We start from the raw sequence: 22,896 nt of genomic DNA, 5'->3' as shown, positions 1-22,896 counted from the left end.
CAGTTGATTTTTCTGACTCTGAACGCGGAAATTCACAGTTCCGAGTGCAACTGGAATGCAGCATACAGGGCAGGGCAGAGCTGGACAAAGAAACTGAGCTAATTTAAAGCTAAAGAGGAACAGCTGAGGCTGAATGCAACTGATTAATTAACTCGGGGGAGAAAAATGAGGATTTAAAAGACACCGTAAATCTAACAGGAAAAAAAAGAGCAAAAATAATAAGATTATCATTGACGTCCACAGTGCGATAGGTGGCGGTGCACCCTTGGTTGGTTGTCAACCGCCAATAAAAGCCAAAAGAAGAAGAAACACAAGAATGACTTAGAAAGTGAACATAAGTAAACACCCAGCAAATTACCAGAATAAAAGCACAGCAGAAAACCGAAACCCAAACATCAGAAGTTTGTGACAGTGTTCTTTTTTAAAAGGATTTTTAATAGAGACACGTCATGTCCATCGTGTTCTGACCTGTGCAATTATGGTGAAAACTGCTGACTTCACTGTTTCTCTCTACAAGAAGGGTAAGTCACAGAGAATGCTGTATACAAGCACATTAATGGGGAATAAAAACTGACCAAATTTATTGGTCAGTGGGAAGATAACTGTAGGAAAAGACAACTGAAGTGTTTGAGGAAGATTCCCAAGGCATGGACTGTATCCAGGACAGGAGCTACAGCGTGAAACCAGACCTGAAAAAGACGACACTACTCTGCTGCACCTGAACGCAGAGAGCTCCTGTCAGAGTGAGGGGCAGGGTAACATCAGTCACTATGGACAGCTTCCAAGAATAAGGCCTTCCTCCCTTTGTGGAAGGACCCACAATTAGATTAAAGAGGGCTACAAAAATGGCTCCCTCTAGTGGTATGATTCTCACCGTGCTGTTTTAATGGTTAAAAAAAGACCGCAAAAGCAGAGGTGGATTGAACGTCGTTCAGAAAATTACTCTACAAAAAGTGAAAAAGTATTTGACTGCTGGTACTGTTCTGATTTAGTTTATGGAAATGACATAAACAGAGAAAATCTAAAATTATGTGAAGGTACTGGTACTTCAGTAAGATTTAAAAAAAAAGTAAGACTCAAAAGTAGCTTCTGTAATTACCTCTTCAATATACACAAAAAGGAATAGAAATGAAAATAAAGAAAAATGAGACTTTTTAAAAACATCAGTTAAATGATAATGACAGAATGTATCCTCAGATCGTATATCCAGTTTCCGTAAATCCCCATCTGATTTTGGTTGAACTTACAGCTAAAACATAAAAAAAAAAAAAACTAAAAAAGAAAAACAAAACATCACTTTATTTGAATGGCACATTTATGAACAAGTTCAATGTACTTTACATCATGAAAACAAAAAAATAATAAAATGTCATAAAAACAACACACAGTCACAAATCGAGAAACTAACAATGTAATTTTGTTAAGTACCATAATCAAAATCATCAGTGCATCACAACACATGTTGGTCCATGTTCCATTCATCATGGTTCAAAAGAACTGAAAACAGGTGAGCTTTTATTTACCATGCTCTGCATGTTTTAGATGTGCCTTGATTCCAGAACAGCTGGATCAAACTTCTGCATTAGTCTGTTAATCACCCACAGATTCAATACAGGTGTGTGGCAGAAGGGAAACACCTAAAACATGCAGGGCAGGGGGTGATTGAGAAACACTCATTTAAAGGAACTCAAAACATCAGTATCACAACAAACCAGGTAATAAGTAGGACGTATTCAAATTTTAATTTCAAAGCTCAGATTAGTTGGTAATGAAGCGAAGTTTGCTCATTGACTTGACTGTCTGAAGCTCCATAAATTCCCTTTATTGCTCCAGGTGTCTCGTTGACATTCCAATTTAACGAAACATTAATGTTTCATTCAAATTGACTACGATGTCCAAGGAAAAAGTTCCCCGCGAATTTTCTCCTCCTCTACGTCGGGAGTATAATTTGAATATTGAGTATTGTGACTTTAATATACCTCCATAGAGGTGACGCCATCCTTGAGCCAGCCAGCGGACATTGCCGAGCTGCGCCTCGGCAGCCTCCGCCCCTTTCCGGCCTGGTCCAGCCCAGCCCGGTCCGGTCCGGTCCTGCCCATCCCGACTGCTGCTCACGCCACGCGTGACGCATCACGGCACACAGCAGCAACACATCAGGACTCAAAGCAGCCAGCTTCCCCCAGCCGCTTCACAGCAGGGATCCGTGCGCACAATATGGGCAACGTGCAGGTAGTAATCTTTTTTTTTTTTATCCCCCAACTTGTTCTGCTAATTTACGCACCTTTGAGTTAGAATCCACTGAAGCGACTAGTTTGAGGAGTAACGCTTTTTTAAAATAGTTTTTATTTTTATTTATTTTTTTATGTAATTTGGTCAGTTTTACAAATAAAAATACAAATCAGAAGCCTAAATTTCACTAAAATAATACTTTTTTTAAAAAAAAACCTCGGCCTTGTCATTTCATCTAGACAATTAGTCTCGGCAGAAACCGCATGAAACGCAAGTGGCGCAGTAAAACAGGGAGTGTGCTCTGCCAGAAGCGGATACATCAGGGAATTTCAGATCAATAAGGCTGCATTGTGTTGACGAGAGGGTGGGAGAGGAGAGCAAAGGAAGAGGCTGCTGCTGCTGCTGCTGGCCCATGACTCAGCGCAGGCAGCAGCACCCTGCTCCTGCGGGAGAGACTACTTCCTGGATGCAACACCATAACAAATCCTCTGCAGCGTGTCCTTTTAATTGTAGTCACTTTGATTATTTTTCTTGCAAGTAAATATTTTAATCATCTGTCTCTGTTTTCTCCCCTCAGCCCACCGTAGTCCCATGCGAGGACTTTGACGTTACGGCGGACATCAAAAACATTAGAAAAGCATGTAAAGGTTTAGGTAAGTACACAGGAACCAAAAAACAAACAAACAAAAAATCTTTAGGAACATTGTTAGAAAACCCTTTTAAAACTGGAACATTCCTAAGGGGGCAGGCAATATTATATAAAATAAATTTTTTATATCATGTGATTTTTTTTTTTTTTTTTTCCCCTCATCAAAAACACACCAGCAGTGTTGCCTTGACTCTTTCATGCATGTTTTAGAAACCCTTTAATCACCCCTGGATGCAGAAGACAAGTGGCATAACCAAGCACTGCCTCCCTCTCTCGGCTCCTTCAGACTAGCCAGCTGCGATTAGCAAACACCTGGTGGAAACGAGCATCTGCTGAGCTCGTTGTAGGAGCTGCTTCTCAGTGACATGCTGGTAAAAACGATTCAAACGGTTTAACAGAGGAACGTTGTTATGGCGACTTCCTGAAGGTGGAGTGTCGGACAGAGCAGGAGCTTCTTAAAGAGACAGAGGCCTGAAGTCACGTTTGATATTCACAACATTTTTTTTTTATAACAACTGAGGTAACAGATTTACTTGATTGTGCTACAAAATAGCACGTTGTACCTGGAAAATCCATAACACCGCCCCTCTAATGACGAGCCTAAAGTGTGATTAGTTGCGTGGGAGACGCTCTAGTTTCTAATTTCTGTGTGTGTTCATGTTTTCCAGGCACAGACGAGGAAGCTGTTATCCAGATCCTGGCCAACCGCTCTGCGGCTCAGCGTCTGGAGATCAAACAGGCCTACTTTGACAAGTATGACGACGTGAGTGCCCCGCCCTCCTCTGTTCTCTGCTCTATGTGTGTGTGTGTGTGTGTTTGCCCTCTGATGCAAACCCAGCTGAGCTGTGTTGTCTGTAAGGAGCTGGAGGAGGTGCTGAAGAAGGAGCTCACCGGTAGCTTTGAAAACGCCGTCGTGGCCATGTTGGACGCGCCGCAGGTGTTCTTCGCCAAGGAACTCAGGAAGGCGATGAAGGGGGCGGGAACGGACGAGGCTGTCCTGGTGGAGATCCTGTGCACGGCTACGAATGAGGTGGGCAGCGAGTTGGGTTGGTGGTGTTGCATAAAAGGAGGAATACGTTGTGTTTGAGCTTTGGTCCTTTTTAAAAAATGAAAAATAAAACTGTAGAACTGAGATTCAGTGTGTTTTAACTGTGTGTTGGTGTTGACTTTCACTCGGCCTTGTCTTCATTTATCCTACAGGATATCAGGAGCTACAAGGAGGCTTACATCCAGGGTGGGTTTTCAAATCGTCTACCAGCTTTTGTTTTCTGTTCATTCTGAAAAGCACAGCCAGCTTAGCGACAGGAAGAACTTTTTCACATTTGGTCAGGTTACAATTGCTACAAAGCAAAAAAATAAAACAATTCTGCTCAAGTCTTTCAGTACCATCCGTCTGCCTGGTTTTCTAGGTGTTTGTTGTTTCCTTTCAGTGAACGAGTGTGACCTGGAGGCGGACATAGAGGGCGATACCAGCGGAGACGTTAGGAACCTGCTGATCTCACTGCTGCAGGTACAAAAATCGACCATTGTTGGGGGTTTCGGTCATCTGGCCCCGCTGCCTGAGTCTGGAAGGAGAGTCCAGACGGGAGAAGAACGCTGCTTGTGTTCTTTCTCCCTCAGATTGTTTCTCAGAATCGTTGCCGGTGCCTCGGCTCGCCCACTGCCACATTCGTCGCATAGCTTGGCACGCTTGGGCCTAAGTGCCCCCTCCAACTCGGCTTCCTCTCTTTTTTCCTTCCTTCCCCCGGGTAAATAATAATAAAAAAAAAGGACAAAAAGAGAGAGTGACTCATGTCTTGCAGCAGTGCCGTTTTGGGGAACTTCAGTGGCCTTCAACTGTTTCCTATTTATGATCTCCAGATGACTGCTATCCAATTAAACCCCTGGTGTTGTTTTTGTTGTCCACCCTCTTTGACTTGTCTCTAATGTTCTCTCTTTCTCTCCACCCGTCTTTCTGATCCTCTCCCCTCTCTTCGCTCTCCCATGTCTTCCTTCGCAGGCGAGCAGAGACGAGGGCTACGAGGTGGACGAGGGTTTGGCCGAACAGGACGCCATGTCTCTGTTTGAGGTGTCCAGTACAAGCTTCTCTTTATGATGCATTCAGCTCAAGAGAAACATGATAGTGAAGTGGAAGGAAATGGCTCAGTTTCAAAAGTTCTTTTCAAATACAGAATCGGAAAAGCAGAGGCATTCATTCAGATTTAGGCCCCCACTATCCTAATACAATCCAGTTCCACCAACTGCTTTCAGAAGTCATCAAATCTGTAGATGTCTGTGTAATTTAATCTCAGAGTAAAGGCTGATGTTCTGAAACACCCCCAGAAGTTTGTAAGATAATACAAGAGTGAACAAACGGTATTGAGCGACGAGGAGCGCAGCAAGAAGAAATTTGTGGAGATGCTTGAAGCAGGTTTGGTTTATTAAAAAGGTAGAGGTTCTTCATCTGATCCCGCTGAGCTTCAAGTATTTTTACAAGGAGAAATGGGCAGAAAATCTGAGGCTTTAGATCATCAATGCTGCACTGCAAAAAACGCAAAATGTTGCCATGTATTTTGGGCTGGTTTCAAGTTCAAATATTTTTTGATATGTGAAATAGGACAAAAATAACTTGGAAGTAAGTTTTCAGCAAGAAATGGCAGCTTGTTTTAATTCCTTAATGCTGATGAAAAATGATAAGTCCTGCTGGCAGATTATTTAACTTCCAACATGGGGAAAAAAATGTTTTAAGTGGAAAAAATCTCCCAGTGGAACTAGGAGGTTTTTAATCGGTATTAAGGAACTGGCTTCAAACAATATTGTGCTGAAATGTTACTTGTAGGTTTGTTTTGTCTTATTTCAAGTATTTGCAATGGAAACTAGATCAAAAATACTTTAATTTTAAAACTTTATCATTTTCCTTCTTCACAAAAGTGCATAACTTTTTAAAAAATATAAATTCATCACCTCTTCACGATCATTCCTGTCATCAAAGAACTTGCAACCAGCCTCCTAAAATTGTCTTTATTTCTCTAACACCTGGCCGAGATATCGATTGTCTTCTTAACTGCTTTGTGAGCAAATAACAGTCTGAGAGAGATGCCTAATACAACTGCAAACACTCATGTATGTTGGCGTATTGTTTTCGTTTTGTGTACACAACAGGCAGGTGAGGGCAGGTTTGGTACAGATGAGTCGACCTTCACCTACATCCTGACACACAGGAACTACATGCAGCTTCAGGCCACCTTTAAGGCCTACGAGTCTGTATGTACCGCACCGTAGTGAACCTACTCCAAAATGAATCCGTTCGTCTCCTTTCATTAATTTCATACACGCTTATGCTGCCTTGTTCGCATGCAGCTTTCGGGGACAGACATTTTGGACACGATTGACGCCGAGGCGACGGGAACTCTCAAGGACTGCTATGTTACTCTTGGTAAGCAGAAACTGTTTTATCACTTTATTTACGACCGACGCCTGCTGGTTTCATGTGTTTGTGCGTTGATTGACAGTGAGGTGTGCTAAGAACCCGCAGCTGTATTTTGCTCGCCGCCTTAATGCTGCAATGAAGGGACTTGGCACTGATGAAGACACGCTCATACGCATCATCGTAGGCCGCTCCGAGGTAAAGTGTGTGTGTGTGTGTGTTTGTAATACCTTGTGGGGACCATTTTCCTGATGCATAAGACATTGTGGGGACCCCTGCTCCTTGTGGGGATTGATTTCTGGTCCCCACAAGGGGAAACGCTGTTTTTGGGTCAGGGGTCAGATTTAGGACTAAGGTGTGAATTGAGTTTTGATAAGGGTAAGATTTGAGCTGTAGAAATGAATGGAAGTCAATAGAAAGTCCCCACAAAGATAGCCATGCAAACATGTGTGTGTGTGTGTACACAGCCCGGGCTGTTATTATAGACTTGACAGGGACTTAAAGGTGTGATTGCGACGCTTCACGTCTTGCAAAAGTGCAGTGCTATAAATGTTTGCCACCTTTCTGTACAGAACTTTGGTCATACATGTCTAGGGAAGGAAATTTTTTATTATTAAATGATTGATTCTTTGATCGGTGACTCAGTACTTGAGCTTCTTTTTTATTGAATGTATTTTTACTCTTACTTGAGTCATTTCTTTGACAGCTACTTTTTATTTGAGTAAAAATTGTAGTAGAACTTGAGTACAATTTTTGCCTACTCTAGCCATCTCTCTAGCAAAAGGCAGCAACTTTTTACACTGACTTGAAGAACTTTCCATTTATTTGATGGTACGTTCATGTCTTTTGAGTCATTGATGATGAATCGAGCAATAAAAATCTAAATATTACAGAATATAAATGTTATGGATGCACCACTGTCCTTGTTTCCAACCCTCAGATCGACCTGGAGACGGTGAAGGACATGTACCTGGAGAAGTATGACGTCACCCTGAAAGATGCCCTGGATTCAGAGTGTGGGGGAGACTTTAAGCGTCTGCTCATTGAGATCTTGCACTGAATCACACATTTACATTCACGTCCACTCCTCACCTGGCCTTATTCCGCTGTGACATAGCAGGATGCCACAACATGCTCTGTTTTCTATCACTCTTCACTTTCTACTCTGTCCTTTCTCCGGCTCGGAGCGTTCACCTTACAGCACGGACCAAAAAAACCCAACTCGATGTAATCCAGTTCAGTGTTTCGACGTGTGGTAATTTTATTTTTTTTTTTCAGGTTTTGTTAACACTTTTGAGACTTTTCAGAAAATTGTCTTGATAAATCTATTCAACTTGTAGTCCAGTTACTCAACACCACAGAATAGCGGAACTAACAGCATCACGTTCATGCATCTTAAAAGTTACAGTGAAGTCATCGTCTGTTATTTCTCTACTTTAAGCTGCGATCGTTAAGCGTCTGCTAACAGAATAACACGCATTTGTTTCTCATCGATTCATTATTTGCCTGAAGGACGACCTTCACAAGATTATAAGCGATGCAAGTTACTTTCTGCTGCAACACAGAAGTGCCCGATTATCATGCCGAGTCTTTAAAATCCGAAGACATTTGAGCATTTTCTTAGAACTTAAAATATTGCCACCTCTTTCTTAAAGGCTTGATTATTTAAGGGATTCGCTGCAGGCTTTTTGGTCGCGTATTTCAAAAGACTAGCGAGACGTGCAAGTGCTCCAAGTTGTTTTTGAAAGCTCACATGTTGCCTTGTTCTTAGATTTCTAGACACTCTTAGAGTTTTTTTTTTTTTTTCGGGTTGCATTGAGTATTTACATTCACTGCTTTAAAAAATAGCTATAGTTGATTGAAACCACACTGATTAGTATGTAACTTTTGAAGTGCAATGTTCTAAAGTAGTCACACTGAGACTTGGCTATGTTAAGTATGAACACATTGAGGCATAATTTAATTATTGCTTATTACAATGTAACTGATGTAACTATACATGTAACAAAATTTAATAACTGATGTCTGTTAGTGTTTGTACAATACTGGTATCTAATAGATATTAATAAATTTTAACCACTTGAACTGATTTCATTTTTCCTGTAGAGGGCAGTGTTGAACCATTTCCGTAATGGGGGGGGGGCAATGACACTAATGATGTACAGTCAAATATTTACAGCCACACATCATATAAAATATAACAGGGTGATAATATTGTTCTTGAAGGTGATGTTAGTTGCTCTTCTAAGTGACGTGTGTTTAACTTCTATATTTCAGGATTGCACAGAGGTTTCCGTCAACAAGTTTGACCCCAATCACCTTTTGATTTATACCAGAGTGAAAATCCTGTGTGACGTTGCTGGCTGGGTTCAAACTTAACAGTAAAAAAATAAAGTATGAAATGATTCCAGATGTGCCGCTGTCACATAAACAGCCAGTGATTCTCCCTTTGCCTCTAGATTCCCCCCCTCTTTCTCCGAACTTCTGGTTTATTTCACCGGTTTCAGAGATGAGTGTGCACCTGTTTTCTGTACTTTCTGTATATATATGCTTCCAGTCTGTGCACCATATGTGGCCTCACCAACTCTGACTGGCCATTTATTTGTCTGGCTGAGACGTGTTAGCCCCACCACACATGGCTGCAGATAAAGAGGTTCAGGATCTGCAGACACGAGTCTGGTGTAGGATTCTTTGTTTATTGAAGGGAAAGAACACGTTTGCTGTTATTTTTGTTTTAAAAAGGGCTTTCAACGCTTATGTGCTAACACATGAGATTAATCTAAAAAGGTTACTTGTTTGTAGCTGTGTTTCCATTTACCATAAATGTACAATTTAACATTTCAAAAATAAATTCACTTGATGGAATGACGCCAATTCTGAATTTAAAAAAATTGTTTTTCGATAGTTTTGGCGCTATGATGTGTTTTTGACGTACCGAATAGGTTTATTTCTCAAAACTGCAATGGAAACGCGTTTTTCGCATCACACCAGTCACATGATCAACAACCGGATGCTGTCGCTGGCGAAAACCACGAAGAAGACAACAGGAAGTCGTTGGAGGATGATCGCGCGGCATATTTTTTCAAATGACATCGCTGAACGAACTTATTTCCATGTGATTTTAATTGCGTTTCTTATTTAATGGAAACACTGCAAATGCAAATTGTGTTTTTTCGACATTAGTGGCATATTGACAAGGTTTTACAGACATTTGCATATAAAGCTGCTACTGTGCGGTGGTGGGAAGTAACGAAGTACTTCGTTACTGTACTTAAGTACAATTTTCGTGTATCTGTACTTTATTTAAGTAGATTTAATAATGGATACTTTCGACTTTTACTCCACTACATTTTACAGTAAGTATCTGTACTTTCTACTTCACTACATTTCTACAAAACTGTCGCGTTACTCGTTACATCCAAGTCGCGTTGCTCTTTTTTCGTTAAAATGTGAAGTTCAGGGATTTAAGGTGGCGCCGTAAAATCCAAGCAATAACGTGACACCGCTCCACCTTTACTCGCACGCGGAGCTCCAAGACATGCGCAGTGGTTTCCTCTGAGCGTCAGTAATATAATAGCGCTGCATAAATCATAAGATATGGCGACATGTAAAATCAGCAGCGCTTCGCTTTCACAGACGGTGGGACTTCATCCAATTTTTAACGTCACTTGGAAGGGAAGCTTAAAGAAAGGTAAGCTCCGTGGACGTGATGCTAGCAAAGCTAGCTGTACTGAAACACATGTTGCATCTGCGATGAAAAAAAGTTGTCACTCATGCGCTGAATTATTGTGTGGAGGTGTTGACTGAGGTGTTGCATATATGGGACAACGCTGTGACCAAAGTGCAATATAGTGATATGACATTCATGGACGATCCGATTCTTCTGGAGTCTGGACGGATCTTGACTAAGGTTCATAGGACTGAAGCCTCACTGAGAGACGTTCTGTGTTCTTGTAATGCTCTGCGTAGACTGCAATAGCTATTTTATTAAAATATCTTTATATTTAATTGGTGAATAAATAAAACAACGTAGGAACGCAGAGCATGCTCATTGCTCTTTGTTTTCGTCACCTGTCATGGTGGCAGACGTTGCAGCAGGAGGGAGGATGAGAACAGTCACGGTGCTCCTCCTGCTTGGTTACTTCTTGCTTATTGGGCCTTGGACAGTGTTCATAGTTGAGCGTTGTTAATTGCTATGTTTAATGGTGCAGACAATTATTATTTCTGACATTGGCAATATGGGCAACCGCCCAGGGTGTTATTTTTTTAGGGATGGCAGGAGACCTCTGTGTATTGTGGCACAGAGATGAAAGCAAAACAGAATGAAGAAGAGTTTGAATTGTCACTGGTTAAATTTATTTCAGATCTAAGTATTTAATATCTACGTGTTTTTATGGGAAAGTGAATCTTTCAGATCAATTTGAGAAGCAATTTTGATAGGTGCACTTAATTTTATTGTCATGTAGCATGGTTTTGATTTGGTCTTGGGTTCGGTGGTCTAGACTACAACTCTGCTACGAGGCTCCTTGGTTCCATGTCCTCCTCTGCCAGTTGGATTTCTTTCAAAATAAATGTGTGACAAAAAAAGTGAAGTTCATGTTATGTTAGGACAGGAGACGAGATGTTTCCATCCCTGAAATGATGATGCATAAAATCACATATCTAAGTCTAAACTATGTTACAAAGTAAACTCAATAAAAACATGCTTTATCTGTGGCATTGTTCATTAAAATGGCACATTACTGATGTATTAAAATTAAATACGATCGGTTCACTTAATGATATTAGCGATTAGGCAATGCATTCAGCAAGTACTTTTACTTTTAATACTTAAGTATTTTTAAAAGCCAGTACTTTTTTACTTTTACTTAAGTAAAATGTTAATGTGGTACTTTGACTTTTACTTAAGTACATTTTTGTCTGTGTATTTGTACTTTTACTTAAGTACATTTTTTGAGTACTTTCTCCACCACTGCTACTGTTACATAATGCAGATTAATCGTACTACCTATTTTGAGCTAAATCGTCGCTCCCGCGGAGGGATACCTACTTCAAGGCACCGCGGTCTTCTTCTGCGGTCATTGGCGTCTCAGGTGAAAAGATAAGTTAGGAGAGTTGGACTGATGGGTCCAACGGGAAATTTCGCTTTAAAGAACAGCGATGGACGCTTGGATGAAACCAAGGTAGTATGTACACAGGCAACCTACTGACTGCAATGATATCCTTCCACCGAAGCACAACCAGTTTATGGTTAATGTGTATAAAAAAAACTGAGATATATGGTTTTAGACATTATTTTTCCTTAACATTTTTACAACAACCTGCATTTTTACATTTCAAGCTTACAAAGCTAAACATGCTAAATAACTGTGCTTAATCGTAGCGTTAGAGTGATTAATCTGATTAAGTTCTTTAATCAATTGACGACAGCAGTGCTTTTGCATCTGCGTTTACCTTGAGATTTCCCTTTGTGTAAAAAAAAAAACTATTGTTATTTGAATTTTTTATTATTTTGCCCCTTTACTATTGACACATTTGTGGAACGAAACTAAAAATGGTCAAACATCCTTTACGTAGCCCACATCTGTTTGAGTATTTGGGGGTGGGCACATGTACCCAGCCCCAATAAGAACATATTTTTTATTGGTTAGTTTGCTTTTGGCTGTAAAGTAAATGTGTCTGTGCAGTGAAGCTAGGTAAAATTTAGTAAGCGGACTTGTAAGCAGTTACATTTCGACCAAACCTTTGCCTAAAAGAGTAGAAATGAAGTCTCAGCTACGCCACCAGAGCCTGGGAATCTGTCCTCCTCCTCCCGTGGATCATGCAGGTAGGATTTGCTTTCATGTTATTACTACTTAGTGTAATTTGTTATTTTTAGGAGCAAATACGGTCTTTGTGTCCTTTTTGGTCATTAGTAGTTTTCCCATGAAAACTATTGTGGAAGCCATTTTTGCGAGTTTCTCTTTATTGTTGTTGAGTCGTAAAAACTGACCTTAACCGGGGGAAGATGGCTAGTTGGTGAACTCCTGGATGAGGCTCTGATGCGTTTTTTTTATTAGTTTTTTGTTAGCTCTAATACTAAGGTTCCCTGCTGTCCCACCTTTTCTCCATCTGTAGATAATGCCTCTCGCTGTGGTTCGCCAGAGTTCTAAACTCCTAGCAAAGGCTTTGGAAGTATTTTCAGGCAGATAGATGCCAGCTTCTTTGTTTTTAACCTGTTCTTCAGTTTGTTTCGATCCGGGACGTGATGCGTTACTTTTTAAGATGTTTTAGCCTACTTCATGTTATTTCTTAAGTCTAAAGGTCTGGCAGTAATGAGTAATAATAATAAAAAAATCATGTTTAGTTTATAATTTACCAAAGAGGATTTAAATTAAATTCTGTATTGGGATTTGGTTTGTTTTGAAATTCTTTTCCACTTGATAAAGTCCATCATTTTAAATCTGCATCATGGAAATCTATGAGGGGATGTCAAGTCAAGTAGCCAAGCTACAAAGCACTGCGTTTGCAACATCTGCTATTTTATAGCACAGCTCATGGTAAAGTAGCTCAAAATTCTTCAGTAATAGGAAAGTTGCACGAACTTAAAAGTTGCACAAACTAAAACCTTCGTCTCTGAAATGTTGTCCCCCTTACATTTATACCCTACTTTATACATCACGCAGCTCCATAATTAGACTTGACAGCAAATCTGATAACAAATAGTTTTATTCCGTTAACAGAAAAACATCAAATATACACGTCATTGTCAGTTTTAAATAGGCTGTTTGTTTTTACATGGCCTCAGTCTCTCTTTCTGTTCATATTTAAGCCAAACTCTGCATGCTTGGTGCAGTGGACTCACAGCAACAAGACTGGCATCTAATGTAAAACATATGCCCTTAAAATGAGTAGAAACCAGTGTTAAACAACTGGAGTTATCTGGAGGCCCTTTGGCATAACAGAGTAGGCTGCCTGAATTACTTAAATATACAAAAAAAACAACAACTAAAAACATGCAAGCTGAAGACAATTTAGAACAGAAAACTGAAGCTTGAAAGACTGTTTTATGGGAATAAGTGAATAATAACTATGTACAAATAAACCACTGCTTTTCCATTATATAAAATATCAATTCTGTTTCATTAAATGCCATCAGTTGGCAATATTTACAAGACAAGATATTTTCCAGCTGAAAAAAACTGGGGGCGTCTGAAGGCGGCTACTGCAACACAGCGGCAGAATGAAACGGTATGGAGGAAACAGCTGGCTTTCGCCATGTCTTTTGAACTTCAGCGGGACAATGAAGTCTGACCTTGTGCTGGGGGGGTGCACTTACTGCTGATGAAGTACAGACGCTCGGTTTCAATGATTTATGTTCCACCGCATACTTCAGCGTGAGCAGCATCCAGTTTAAAGACCTTGACGTTGTTGGATTAATAATTGTGAGAATGCAGACTGCTCCGTTTGTTAGTTGTCAGTTTTAAAGCTGATAAATCGGCTTTCAACCTGCTACAAATGCATGTAAAATTAAATTGATATAATATGAACAGTTGAAGTAATAGGAAGTTTACTTTGAAGCTTATGTAACTCATAAAAGTATTTTCCTAAAATAATGGCCAAAGTCTTACTTTTTTTTTTTTTGCCAAAAAGTGATTTAATATATATATATATATATATATAATTTTTTTTTTACATATTTGTTAAAATCATCATTTTGATGTGACAGTATAACATGAGACAGATGAGCTGTGAAAAGCTCAAGCTCCTCCGCCTCATGCCAGTGCTGCTATTGCCGTCTGAAGAAATTTACTGCTGCGGTCAAAAACCAATCAGAGCGAGGGAGGAGTATCTTAGTGCTGTCAATCATGCTAGTGATTGACATCGACATCTTGGGTTTGAATTCTAGCTTGCAGTCGTTTTCCATGATGCTTACCTGTTCTTCCTTTGCATCCTTAGATTCTCTCCAGGCTCTGCTGTGGTTATAGCTAATTGATAAATTGATGGCTGGAAGCTTTATGCAATAAATAGCCATGATAGGAGTTAAAAATGAAGCCAATTCCACTTTACCAAACCACTCTAGGTGACCTCCTGCTAATAGATGTATTTATTTGAGTCATATAAAATTTTGTTCTTAGAGTACTAGATTATGATTACAATGTAGGAAAATAATGAAACATCCCTATTGGATGTGGATTGAGGCATTGTTAGTATAAAACCTCCCAGAGTAAAAAACAGGATTCACACCAAAAAAGTGAAATATGAAAAATCCAAAACTTTTTGAGGCTAAAAAATGAGTTCACCGCAAAACCACAAATATTTTTTTACTAAGTTTTGTTTGTCTAGTTTCTAGTGCAAATATCTTAGTACATTTGAAATAAGAAAAAACTAACAAGTAACTCTTCACCAAGATATGGGAGCTTGTTTTGAGTCAATAACTTTTTAATATTAATGAAAAGGTGCTGGAAGATTATTTCACATATAACACGGGGAAAAATGTCTTATGAGTGAAATAATCTGCCAGTGGAACTAGTACTTTTTAAGATTAATATTAAGAAACGACTGACATGAAACAAGTTCCTGGATCTTGCTGAAAAGTTACTTGTAAGTTGGTTATATCTTATTTCAAATGTACTAATATGAGAAACTAGACATAAAATACTTGATAATATTTTCTGTTTTTCTGATGTAGGAACTTTGTCATTTAACTTAGAGGTTTTGATGCAAATGTTAGGTGAAACGTTGAGGTTAGCATTTACTACCTTAAGTGACAATGCGTTTTAGTAAGATTATGAATGTCTGTGGCCTTTTTTGTTAAATTCAAATACTAAGAATCAATATGGGAAGATTTTGCCCTTTCTGGCCGTTTTCCATCATGCTGCCACCCAAACCGCTGACACCCCACTTCCTGCTTGGCGACTGATTTGATTGACTCGTCCACGTACGCAGTCCAGGATGAAGAAGACAGTGGTGCCATTATAAACCTGAAAGGATGCCCGTAGACTCAAGCTGGCCCACTGGCACCCCTCAAGCATCTGACCCGCCACCTGCTGGGCAATAGGTACAGGCCGCAGACCCTCTGCTTCACGGCCCCCTTCAGAGTCACTTCGCCTCAGCAGAGTCACCTTGACCAAGTTGCAGGAGTGAATGAGTTTGAGGTCCAATGCCACACTGACTGTGCCACTCTCCCTAAAGACAAAGTCCTTTTTCTGGTTTGGAGATCCTTTCACCAACAGCCCCATTTGCGGCACCTGGGGGCTGGTCTGGTGGAAGAACAGAGGCTTGTTTCGTACCGCTCCAGATGGAAGGCCAGTGTTGGCCAGAGAAGCAGTCATAGAGGATGAGATGGCAGCAGGGACCCAAAATAGACTGAGAAGACTGATGCCGGACTCATCGCCAAAAAAGCGTACATTGCACTGAGCAGGAGAAAGGATCTCAAAGCCAATGGCATCCCCGGGACTGACTGTGGCTGCTCCAGACAGAGATATAGATGTGTCTCGGTAGTGAACCCCTGGTTTGAAGACCCGAAACATCTCAGTGGAAGTTCCATTTTTGTTGAGATATGCCACGAGCTGGAAGCCGTCACTCACACAAGCTTGGCCCATAGAGTACAACGCCTGCTGGAACACAAAACGCACAGTTCCGCTCTCTGCGAAACGGATCCCTCGACTGTCGTGACTCAGCCCTACTACATAGGGGTCAGAGGTGGAGGAGATGCGGAAGGCCGGGCGGTAATTTGTGTGGTAATGCGCAGAAACCACGGCCTGTGCTGTCATGGCAACAGCCCCGGTGTCGTGAGAGAGCCAGAGGAGGGAGAGCATGGCTACAGAGGTGTCGTAAAGCTGCAGACCTTCGCTGCTTTGGTTGCAGTGATGGCTGGCGCTCCGAAGAAACAGGGACATAAGGTGACCCGGGGCGACTTCTGCGACGCCACTGATGCTGACGCCTTGAAGAGACCTTCGTTCCTGGTGCTCCACCCGTATGCCGCTCAGGTCACGACCCTCGGACCCGTCTGTGTGGTTTACACGTAGGCAGACCTGGATGAAGCTACGGCAGCCGTGACCAAGGGACAGAACTCCGTCGAGCCAAACCAAACCGTGCTGCCTCAGAACCAGCTGCCCATCCTCAGCTGAAACCAGACCCATGTCGTCTCTTCCCTGTATGTGAAGCTGCGTGCTGGGGAAGGCTTGAACCAGTATCTGGCCTTTAGGACCCTTCAGACTCATGTCTCCAGACCAGGAGAGCGACAAAGCGGGAACATCGGTAACAGAGCCGGAGCAGACAGTGTCTGTGACTAAGGTGCAAGGAGACACAACCGGTTCCCCGTCGCACTCGCTGCAGGCCTGACACTCATCCATCTCAGAGTTGTAGAAGTAGCCATGGCCACACATTCCAGAGTTGGCGTCATGTACCGTCATGCCCTGGCACTTGAATCCACCTGGTGATACGACAGAAAGCAAATTGGAGGAGAAGAAATAAAAATCCATCGATCAGAAAAGGAGAAAGGAGAGAAAATATTGCAATGTCGACAAATAAAAGCATGATTTATCATACCTGGAGTGTTAATACACTTCTGTTTATCTCTGCACAAGTCTGATATTTCAAGACATTCATCTCGGTCCTGTAATAACAACAAACTTGGTAGAGCCACTGGTTGCAGTAAGAAAACTCAGCCTCTTGTTCCCATTACTGGAGAAATATAGTTCAACCATCACTTTATATTTTTTAGCACATAATAGCTGTGTTTCCATTGATCATAAAATTATGTGAGTTGGAACTGGAAAATAAATTTGCTTAATGGAGACACGGCAATTTTGAAAAAGCACTTTTTCCGAGAGAAGGTTTTTACGGATGAAGTGGCTTTTCAGCAGAATTGAAATGGGTGTGTATTTCGCAAATCTCCAATGGAGATTTTTTTTGCATCTCACGAGTCATGTGACCTGTGTGATGTTGCTACCGATGGAAAAAAACAAAGAATAAAAGAAGTGGCAGGAGGATGATGACAGGACATGTTTTTTTTTAACAACTTAACGCGTGAACAAGCTTATTCACGTGTGATTTTAACTTCGTGTCTTATTCATTGGAAACACTGCAATTGCAAAATGTAGTTTTTTTGACATTAGCAGTGTATTGACAAAGTTGCTTAATGCAAAAAAGTCGAAACTGGCATGACTCAGTTGAGTTAAGAAAGCCATTCATTGAAAGCATAAAATTGCAAACCTGGCAGATCCTGTCAGCATGGACAGAACATTGGGCCACCAGGAAGAAGCCAGGGGGGCAAACTGTGCACTTTTCACAGCCAGGATGTCCGCTGCTGTAGCTGCAGTACTCCTCAGGACCGCAGCTGCCACAGGCCAGCTGGGGTTGTCTCACCTGATCACATGAAACACAGTGAAGTGAGAATCCCTGAACTAGTAGCAGGACCTAAGCATTAATCTGGTGCGATGGTTCAGGAATCTTGCCTTTTTTAAATTTCAGACTAATCTAGATACCCCAATGTCTAGAATAACATGAGCTCACCGCCATCACGCTGGCCTCCATGTCCATTTTATGCAATGACATAGCTTGTTGTGTTCGATGGGGTCTGACTTGCCCACTCAGAGTCTCCATGTGACTGTCCAGCTCCTCCTGAAGGTTCTGGAAGGACGTCTGCTTGATGGTGTCCATCAAAATGCTGTACTGAACTTTTACCTGCACACATAAATCTCTTCATTTCAGTGTGACCATTGAACAGATGTTACACTTTGAACACAAAGAAGCAAAATGCTTCTTGTTCGGTGTCTTATCTGCAATATCTTGCAAAATTATTAACAACCCCTAAACTTTTGCATATCTAGACAAATTACAACCTTATGGATGGGGATTGTGTTGGAAAATAAGTAAAGAATGCTCTAGGCTGCACAATCAGAAGACATCAACAGATGTCCAGAAGACATTCATTGACGAGGAGGGGAAGGCACAAGAGGTCATTGTTGACGTAGTTGTTTGTGCTGTTTCCAAGCGTCTTCATAGATAGTTGAGTAAAATAAAAGTATTTTATGAAAAGGTTCACCAGCAACAGGGATATCTTTGGCCTTAGGAGGATTGTCAAACAACATCCATTCAAGAATTTAGAGTAACTTAAGAGAGACAGAGGCTGGACTCAGTGCATCAAGAGACAAACAAATCCTACACATGGGCTACAAATGTTACATTTCTCATTTCAGGCCTCTCATAAACCAGATCTGGACTGTTGCCTTCTTCAGAAGAAAACAAAGCTCATGTTTTATTCCCAGATCCCAGAGGCTGTAGGAAGAGTGGAGAGAGACAGAATCCACGTTGCTCGAAGTCGAGTGTGAAGTTTCCACAGCCAGAGATGATTTAGGGTTGCCATGTCATCTGCTGGTGTTAGTCCACTGAAGTCCTCTGCAATGCAGCTGTCTACCCAGAAAGTTTAGCACACTTAATGCTTCTCCCTGCTGACACACCAGATGCTGATTTCATTTTCCAGCAGGATTTGTCTCCTGCCCACTCTGCTAAATGTACCAAAATTTGATTAAGTGACCACAGTGTCACTGTGATTGTCCAGCAAACTGGCCTAACCTAAAACCTAGAGAGAAGCAATGGTGTACTATCAAGAGGAGGATGAGGAACACCAGACCCAACAGTGCAGATGACCTGGAGGTGGCTGTCAAAGCAACCTGGCCTTTCAGTACAACCCAACAGTCCCACAGACCGGTCACTTTCATCTCACATTGCTTTCATGCAAAAGGAATGAACCCAACCAAGTTCTGGGTGAACATACTTTTCAGAAAGCTCACATTTCTGCTTAAAATATGCTCCTTTTTTCATTGATATTATAGAGCATTCTGAATTTGTGAGACACTGAATTTTGGGTCTTCGTTTTCTCTTAAGACATAATCATCCAAATGACAACAAAAAAGGTCTTGAAAAAATTTTACCCAATGTGTAAGAATTTCTGTACAGTACTAGAGTACTGGTGCCCTGCAACTTTTAGATACATCCCAGATCCAGCAAACCCGATCCAAAAGGTTCAATTATATCATCAGCTTAGGATCAACTTATACTGGGTTCTGCTAATGACCCTCTTTTTTGATGTAGGAGTACTGAAGAGTGAAAACCTAAAAGTTTCAGGAAACTGACCCCTGAGGTTTAGGGTTTCAAAGTTAGATGTTATGGGTTTGAAAAGAGACTTGGGATGAATGTTTACAGATGTTTTCTATCCAGCCTCTCTGAGCTAGAGCTAATTTGTAAAGAAGAATGTTTGCTGGAGACAAACTCCAAAGGATTAGCATGTGTAATTGCACCGAGGGCTGGTGCTACACAGAATTGATCCCTGTGAACTGAATGCAAATGAACTTAGTACTTTTCATGAATTTGTTTTGTTGTATCACATCAAAAGCCAATAAAATACATCCCAGTTTGTGTCAAAATGTGAAAAGTTCAGCGGGTGTGAATATTTTTGCAACATTGACACTTGACACAGATTCACTCCTGGAATCAGTCGTTCTTTTTCAGATTTTTTTTTTTTTTTTTTTAGATCTGCGCTTCTTATCGCCAGTAGCCAAATTTTAATCATTCCTCATCAGTCGCTGCAAACGTACTTGCTCCATCTGATCATACATCCTCCTCTGTTGCTCCAGTATTTCCCTCTGCTGGTTAACGAGCGCCCCCTGCTGTTCACTGAGGAGTCTCTGCAGTTCCTTGACCTCGCTTTGTTGGCCCTTGAGGGCCTCGACAAATCTCTCCTGGCCCTTTGATAGCTGCAGCTGCAGGACAAGAGCGTCCTCTGATGGAACCTCGTTGGACCCTGTGGGGAAGACAGAAACCTTTTATGCAACTGTATTTCCCCGCACGCCCCTGATTAAGAGGCATTTTAATGACCTCTCTACATAACATAAATCAGACAAAGTTCAGGGCTTCCTCTCACATGTGATTAGGCCATTATTTTAGGAAGGTGAGGCTATACGAGCGTAAAGCCTATATTTGCACACTTATGCTAACCACAGAGTTTGAATTGAATTTAAATATCATAAAATGTTGGCTTCTGTGCGCTGCGCTGCTCTGAGGACTGCAGGAAAGGCAGAGATGACAGTCTGAAGTACCTAAGGAAGGTTAAGTTAAATGCATTTTTAGTTCAAGCCTGTTACTATATGTTGCATTTCTACAAACAGCGAGACAGATCATCCATCCATCCATTTTCTTGCACCCTTTTTCCCTCAGTGGGGTCGGGAGGGGTGCTGGTGCCCATCTCCAGCCAACATTTCGGGCGAGAGGCGGGGTACACCCTGGACAGGTCGCCAGTCTGTCGCAGGGCAACACAGAGACACACAGGACACACAACCATGCACACACACACTCACACCTAGGGGCAATTTGGAAAGGCCAATTAACCTGACAGTCATGTTTTTGGACTGTGGGAGGAAACCGGAGTACCCGGAGAAAACCCACGCACTCACAGGGAGAACATTCAAACTCCATGCAGAAAGACCAGGGCCGGGAATCGAACCCAGAACCTTCTTGCTGCAAGGCAACAGCTCTACCAACTGCGCCACTGTGCAGCCCTGAGACATAGATTAATGCTGGGTAATTACATTTTCGGAAGAGAATATTGAAATATTTTCAGAAGAGGAAGAGCTCTGAGGAAGACATTAAACTTAGATGGAGATGCTCAAAGTAATTTACTGTGCTCCAGTTCCCTCAAGATAGAAATGACAGCTATCTGTTACTGTGACGTGTAATATTTAAATATTACTAACCCTTTTCCCCAACCCCAGACAACCTTCCATCACAAGTTTAAAAAACAAAGTCCTAGAAGACACCCTGAAATCTCCTCTGACACTCACCTGGCTTCATGTCACATGCCAGCTGTATCCAAGCACCACGATCCAAGCCAAAGTCCGGGAGCTCGCCGAGGAACTGTGCAGCCCTGTCCGTCGCTTGAACAGGAGAAGAGTCTCGCCTCCCGTCGTCTCCAGCATGTGTCCTGCAGCCGCTCCCGACGCACGGCTGCTGCTTTTGGCTCACCCTGGGGGTCAATCTGCACCCAATCCCTTTGCACTCTCCCTTGTCATCATTGGTCCCACGATGAGAAACGGTGGTCGGGCAAGACCCGCCTGAGCAGCCGGGATGAAACACCTCCGCCGTGATTGTCCTGGGGTTCGTCCTCCTGGTGCCATCTGTTCCAAAGCCTCCATGCTGACTCTGCACACCGCTGTAGGAGGATATCGGGGTGCTTTGAGCTTGGTGGTGATGGCGGAACTGACCGTCTTGCTGGTAGCTGGGATAAACCTGCCCTGTCCTAGATTGCGCAGCATGGTGGGGTTGCCTTCGTGGAGCAGACGCCTCCGTGCGCCCCTGGCAGTGCGCTCCGACGCACGGTCTGCTGCTCCACTCCTGGCCAGGGAAGCAGCGCGTCCCTCGGCATGCCTCGGGTCCGCTCCCCGAGCAGAGGGCAGAAAAGGAAAGGAGCACAAAAGTCGCACAGGCAGTCTTCATGTTGCAGTTGTTCCACGGAAGAAATGTGCAAGGGGGCCACGTGGGGATGGTGGCCAAAGTTTTCACGCGTCCAAATTCTCAGATTTATGATGAGAAGTGATGATCAAACAGGTCCCGTCTGATCATCATGGTGAGGAGGGGGGGAAAAGAAAATCTTTCAGCGCAAATATCTACATAACTCAACTTTACTGCACTTTTTCAGTTTGCCTCCATCGCGCATGGCTTCTGGCTTCTATCTGTGTCTCGCCCACATGTGGCGCTCACTGCTCCTAATTGGCACCAGGCTTTGCTCCTAGTCTTAAATTAACCCGTAGCTTTCCCGGACATACCTCTCTACCGAGTCACCCCGTCCCCCAAATATCCTGTTTGGTTAATATTTTTGGATATCTCCATTTTATTTTCACGCCGTTTAATATTTGCACCCATCAAGTCTCGACATTTACAACTTCAAAAAGAAAGAGGGGCTTTTTAGGGAAACGTTTACCTTCTCTCTTCACGCTTTTCGTTTTGATGAAAGGATCTATTTTGTGGGGGGTTTAACAGGCCGAAGTGCTCTGTAGGGATTATAAACTTGAAATGCCATTCAGACTTTCATCTTGCTTGAATAAAAAGGCTGTGGTGGGACTTTTGGAACACAGTCTTCTTAAAATTAGAGCCAAAACAGTTAAGTCGTCTTTATGACAGTTCATTACCACTCTCATTTCCCTTTACTAAAGATTAAAAATTGCCTGAAAATTCTCTATTTCTTCTCTTTCCTTCACACAAGTCGTCATTCTACGAACATTATTACTATAATCAGTTACTTCTCTCAGTTCTAAGAATACTTCCCTTCTGTTTCTAATAGTAAATGAACATTAGATGCTGCAGTAAGACTGATACAGTAGTATTACCAGAATTTACATATACTCAAATTGGTCAAGAGATTCAAATATATTTTTGACGCTTTACGATTTGAGATTATACACAAAACAAAAACTTGGTGTCAAAATTACAGTTTTTAAAACTTTCTGTAGATTTTCTCTGAAACTGGTTCAAATATAGGCGCCATGCTCCTTCAGTTCATGTCCATCCAATTCAAATAACTATTTGTCCCTGATGTACAATTTCATTGTGCATGAGTAGTACAAATAGAGTC

At 41.8% G+C, this 22,896-nt stretch overlaps 2 protein-coding genes across 3 annotated transcripts; one reads left to right on the top strand and one right to left on the bottom strand.

Moving 5' to 3' along the window:
* Positions 1-1,667: 1,667 nt before the first annotated feature.
* On the top strand, positions 1,668-8,369 carry LOC103478953 (annexin A13-like). 2 transcript variants are annotated; one of them, XM_008433115.3, is made up of 12 exons: positions 1,701-1,715; positions 1,990-2,229; positions 2,807-2,882; positions 3,547-3,641; positions 3,738-3,908; positions 4,079-4,112; positions 4,309-4,388; positions 4,878-4,946; positions 6,020-6,121; positions 6,218-6,293; positions 6,370-6,482; positions 7,225-8,369. In XM_008433115.3, the coding sequence occupies exons 2-12, from the start codon at positions 2,215-2,217 to the stop codon at positions 7,342-7,344; spliced, it is 951 nt and encodes a 316-aa protein (XP_008431337.1). In that variant the 5' UTR covers positions 1,701-1,715; positions 1,990-2,214; the 3' UTR covers positions 7,345-8,369. The 2 variants fall into 2 exon arrangements, with proteins under 2 accessions (XP_081454114.1, XP_008431337.1); XM_081597988.1 differs by having other exon boundaries at positions 1,668-2,229; positions 3,741-3,908.
* A 5,972-nt stretch (positions 8,370-14,341) lies between these two features.
* Positions 14,342-22,569, bottom strand: LOC103478955 (uncharacterized). Its single transcript, XM_008433118.3, has 6 exons — positions 21,110-22,569; positions 19,868-20,073; positions 17,784-17,954; positions 17,484-17,636; positions 16,818-16,884; positions 14,342-16,701 (listed from the first exon to the last, which is right to left on the bottom strand). Exons 1-6 carry the CDS (start codon positions 21,759-21,761, stop codon positions 15,137-15,139), a joined length of 2,814 nt encoding a protein of 937 aa, XP_008431340.1. The 5' UTR covers positions 21,762-22,569; the 3' UTR covers positions 14,342-15,136.
* Between the last annotated feature and the right edge of the window lie 327 nt (positions 22,570-22,896).

This window comes from Poecilia reticulata, chromosome 17, assembly GCF_904066995.2.
Source record: "Poecilia reticulata chromosome 17, P_reticulata-male-v2, whole genome shotgun sequence".
Classification (NCBI taxonomy): domain Eukaryota; kingdom Metazoa; phylum Chordata; class Actinopteri; order Cyprinodontiformes; family Poeciliidae; genus Poecilia; species Poecilia reticulata.
The sequence above is the reverse complement of the archived record's forward strand: the minus strand, read 5'-3'. Positions and strand labels throughout refer to the sequence as shown.